The following is a 5000-nucleotide window of genomic DNA, read 5'->3' as shown; positions in this document are numbered from 1 at the left end:
GTGTTGTCTCTTCTCTGCCTTCGGCCCCGTCATTCTTTGCGGCGCCCCGCAGACGGCTCGATTTCGAGGCGTTCTCTTGCATTTGATCTTTTATTGAGATGTGGTGCCAAAAACGCTACTTTTAATTTTTTACCGAGAACGACGCGCAGAGATGGAAATGGACAGTGCCATCTTTAGAGCAAAAGAAGTAGAGCGATTAAAACACAGGCACAGCTGCTCTGGCCTCATATTTACCGCGGATTAGTGTTCCCGAGAGCGACGCACAAAGACATAGGGAAAGGGACACTGCCATCTCACAGAGGATATGGGTTAGAGTAACAAACATCTTAGGTACAGCTTGCAGCAACCTCATTTTTCCACGAAAATATCCGGTGCATATCACCACTCTGGGAGTTAGCCCATTAACACGCTCACACAGCCAGAGTTAATGTTGCATTTTCTGTAATTTGGCACAAAGTGCTAATCAAAGGGGAATGAACTGAAGGTAGGAAAAGTTAGGTTTGGAATTTTGGTTCACATGATAGCGTGATATTGTATCTTCGTCTCTGGAGGATGCGTCACTCTCAGTGACAAAGATCTACCCAGAAATGGCAAAAATATCTGATGAATATCACTGGTCAGAGACTACGTCCATAACACCCTCACACAGCAAAGAGTTCTTAATGTCCATATTCTCTTGCACAAAGTGCTATTAATGGGGAGTACAAGGGGGGGGGGGCTTGACCTGCAGCTAGGGAATAACTAAAAGGTAGGAAAGGTTAGGTTTGGATTTTGGGTTTGCTTGATACCCTGGTTTTGGGACTTCATCTCTGCTGTGTGTGTCGCTTTCAGTAACAAATATCAATATTAATAATATGGTACATTGTTTCACACAGCCATCCTTCCTTGCAGTTGATAATCCTTTTCTGCCGTGGGTTATTGTTCTGGCACTGGATCTCATCACATTGTGGCTATTGTCCGGCATGCATGCTTGCGCACGAACACACACTTTTTTTTGTCTTACTCGCTGTTGATGGATGACAATGGATTGTTTTAAAGTTGGAACGATTTTGCAAGTTTGCTGCCGTGAAAAAGAGTGACCGAATTGCAAGAGAGCACTTTCACTCAAGAACACACTCTCGCGCTTGCGCTCATGCGACAATTATGTCTAAGAATTTCACAAGAGTTTTGTTGTCGTATCTCGTGTCTGTTGGAATATTTTTCCGGTATTTCTGTCAGACACCTATCCTGTAGAGTTATTTTCCCGGCAATATTGCAGGATGCAATTTTTGTTTGCCATTTAATTGAAAATCTCCAGCTTGTCATTATTTGGCAAACTTGTGTTGTTTTCAGAGGTCCCTGTGTCGAAAATCAATAGCAGAGATAGATAGAGCGTGATAGCACAGGGAACTCCAGGGCATAATCCCCCAGAAAAGTCTAAAATAGGGTCTTTCATTGGCTATTGAAAATTGCCAGCTTGTCATTATTTGGCAAATTTGTTTGTTTTCAGAGGTTCCCGTGTGGAATCCATTGTCATCCACCATCAACGATGACTAAGACAAAATATGGCGCCAGTGTTTGTTTTGATGATTGCACAAGCGCGAGAGTGTGTTTTGTGCGCAAAGCATGCATGCGGGACGAATAGCCACAATGTGATGAGATCCGTGCCGGAACAATACCCACGGCGATCCTTTTTTCAGTGTAATATGAGTGAATCACTTCATGGACAGAGGGTATTTGGAGGAACCTTTATGAAGTGGTAAGGTGAAAACAAACCAAGGTTATTTTTTCCATTATTAAAAATAGGTCTTTTCAGACAATATTTATATCATCGGGTTTCATTTCATGTGATGAGATGATCATTTGTCTAAGGACCACGGGGGTCATGTTAGGGGCTTTTGGTGGTGTTATGGCTGTAGATTTTGCCGAAAGCTTGGTTGGATGCCAGTATAGTTTTTCAGAAGTTGGCACATGAGCCTGTAGTCTTTAGAGTTCCACAAGCTGATCTTCTGCATTTTTCATGATGCTTTTATGCATTTTTGTTATATATTCATTGTATTTCTCCCATTTTACTGCATAATTTCCCATGTTATTACTGTTATTATTATTATTGATATTACTGTTATTATTTATTATTATTATTATTATTATTATTATTATTATTATTTTATTTATTGTTTATTTTTTATTTATTTATTGTTTATTTTTTTTATTATTATTATTATATATATATATATATATATATTATATATATATATATATATATATATATATAATTTTTTTTTTTTTTTTTTTTTTTGCTATACAATAAATATTACCCTAAGTTACTTTCTCTACCTTACAGATTTAAAGGAGCAGATACGCCTGTTGAACGCAGCATTGTGAGCAAAGAACCTAGGTTTGTCCTTCGTGTGCTGCGAGCACTCCCTGCTACAAGGAGGAAGCTTACCCCCAATGTACTCCGCTCCCTTGTGGCTACTTACTATGGGCGACCAGAGAACAAGCAGGAGAGGGAGTCCATCCTCCAGTTCATTGAAGAGCCTATGGACACAGAGGCACCTCCACAAGGTGAGAGGCGTTTGAATATCATGATGTGGGCTTTGGTACTTCAGACTTAGTTTTGTTTATTTTGTGAAACTAATAGGCAAGAAAGATAAATTCATATCTGTTATACAAGTAAACTTAAAAAAAATATATATATATATATTGTGAAGAGATTTTTTTAACTGGAACAATCCAGAAAGACCCTATGTGGTCTTTTACCCTTCTTGGCCAGTTCTTTACACTTTAACCTCTACCACTTTGCAAATATGGCTTGCTCTCTCTCAAGTTTCACCAAGGCAAATTACACATTGCCTCTTTACTTGTTCATTACTAGAAGAAATAAGACTTAATAATATTTTGTTCCATTGGCCTTGTGCTTAAGACATTCTGCCAGTCTTCTGGGGACAGAATCGGTTAAAGTGAGCAGAATTTCCTTTGGAAATAGGGCTCAAGCTTCCTGGATGGCAGTTTCCAGCTTTGGGAGCGATGGCATGAGTGTCACACAGACGCCACTTGCTGATCCGACCATAAGTTTTCTATGGGATCTAGGTCTGGGCTAATGCCTGGCCAGTCCCTAAAATACTTAACTTCACAGTCATGATGTCACAGTTGCACTTATTTTGCCATATGGCAAGGAGCACCTTCTTGCATGAAAATATCTGCATGGGCCCAACTCAGAGGAGCTGGCAGATTGTTACAGAGAAGCACAAGTGATTATTTTGGTTCATCTTCTCATTGGCATGAAGAAATACAAGATCTCCAACACCATAACAAGTGAAGCAACCCCATTCCATGAGGGTGTTTTACCGTCTTTTCAGTATAATGCAATGGAAGCGCTTGGATACATATATACTTACAGGATTGTCTCCATGACAGTCTGAATTCCCAAAGCTTTTGGATTTGGAAGAAACCACTGCTCAGTAGTGCTCAGGAAAAGAAGTGCATCTTCTTTGCTTAGAAATGTCAAGAGACACCTGGCACCTAGGTCAGATGATGCAAGATTTACCATGACTGGCAGCTGAGGAAGGAGTCTGCCATGTTCAGATGCTCACCTCCTGCAGTATACTGAAAAGACGGTAAAACACCCTGATTCCCACACTGTATGGGTTGCTTCACTTATTATGGTATTGGAGATCTTGTATTTCTCTCTGCCAGTAAGATGAACCCAAATAATTACTTAGAGCTTCTCTGTGTCAACCCAGCTCATTTGAGATGACCCAGGCTATTTTCATGCAGAATGGGTACTCCTTGCCATATGGTAACATCAGTGCAACTGTTTCTTCAGGATTATGAAGTACTTTATTAGACTTAAATCCCATAGAAAACATGGTTGATCATCTAACCACATCTCCATGACACTGATGCATCATTGCTCCGAAAAGCTGAAAACTACCATCTGGGGAGCTTGGGGTTCATTTCCCCTGGAAACTCTGCACACTTAGTTGATTCTGCTCTTAGGAACTGTCAGAAAGTTTTTATATATATATATATATTATAATATATAATATATATATATATATTATATATATGTGTGTGTGTGTGTGTGTGGTGTGTGTGTGTGTGTGTGTGTGTGTGAGTGTGTGTGTGTGTGTATACACATACGTACTTGTGTGTGTGTGTGTACATATGTATATATATATACATATATATACATATATATATATACATGTATACATACATATATATACATGTATACATACATATATATATACATACATATATACATACATATATATATACATATATACATACGTATATATGTACATATATACATACGTATATATATACATATATACATACATACATACATACATATATACATATATACATATATACATATATATATATATATATATATATATATATATATATATAGTTATATATATAAGTTATATATATAGTTATATATATAGTTATATATATAGTTATGTATAAAGTTATGTATATAGTTTATGTATATAGTTATGTATATAGTTATATATATAGTTATATATATAGTTTATATATATATATATATATATATGTATGTATATATACGCACTTGTGTGTGTGTGTGTGTGTGTGTACATATGTATATATACATACATATATATACATGTGCGCATGTGCACGCATGCACACAGTTCTGGAATTATGTTTTAGTACAGTTGCTGAGTCCTACTTTTTTATATCTGGCAGCCACTTCTATATAAACATAGTGTAAATAGTATTTTTTGAATAGGATGAGGACCCTAGTTGGTAGGTAACAAAGATTGTGACTGATAGAATACAATAATGAAAACTACATAAGCTATTTAATTTTTGAAATTCTTCATATAATTGATAGCTAAACTTGTGGTATTTATAGTTAACTTTGTCATTGGATATATTTCAAATGCAATTTCCTTTCTTTTAACACAACAAAAATCAATTGTTGCTGCATATATCTTGAAACATGAAAATGCTTCATGCTTTAAACATCTGTGTATGGCAGTTAA

General features: G+C 36.8%; 1 protein-coding gene across 1 annotated transcript in view; it reads left to right on the top strand.

The window, feature by feature from the left end:
- The window catches only part of LOC119573173 (probable 26S proteasome non-ATPase regulatory subunit 3), a 22456-nt gene that overhangs the window by 199 nt on the left and 17257 nt on the right, over positions 1 to 5000 (top strand). The window contains 3 exon segments of the mRNA XM_037920242.1: position 1426; positions 2324 to 2341; positions 2344 to 2547. Of these exon segments, the coding sequence (XP_037776170.1) occupies position 1426; positions 2324 to 2341; positions 2344 to 2547 (223 nt within the window).

Source organism: Penaeus monodon, chromosome 5 (genome assembly GCF_015228065.2).
Source record: "Penaeus monodon isolate SGIC_2016 chromosome 5, NSTDA_Pmon_1, whole genome shotgun sequence".
Classification (NCBI taxonomy): Eukaryota; Metazoa; Arthropoda; class Malacostraca; order Decapoda; family Penaeidae; genus Penaeus; species Penaeus monodon.
The sequence above is the reverse complement of the archived record's forward strand: the minus strand, read 5'-3'. Positions and strand labels throughout refer to the sequence as shown.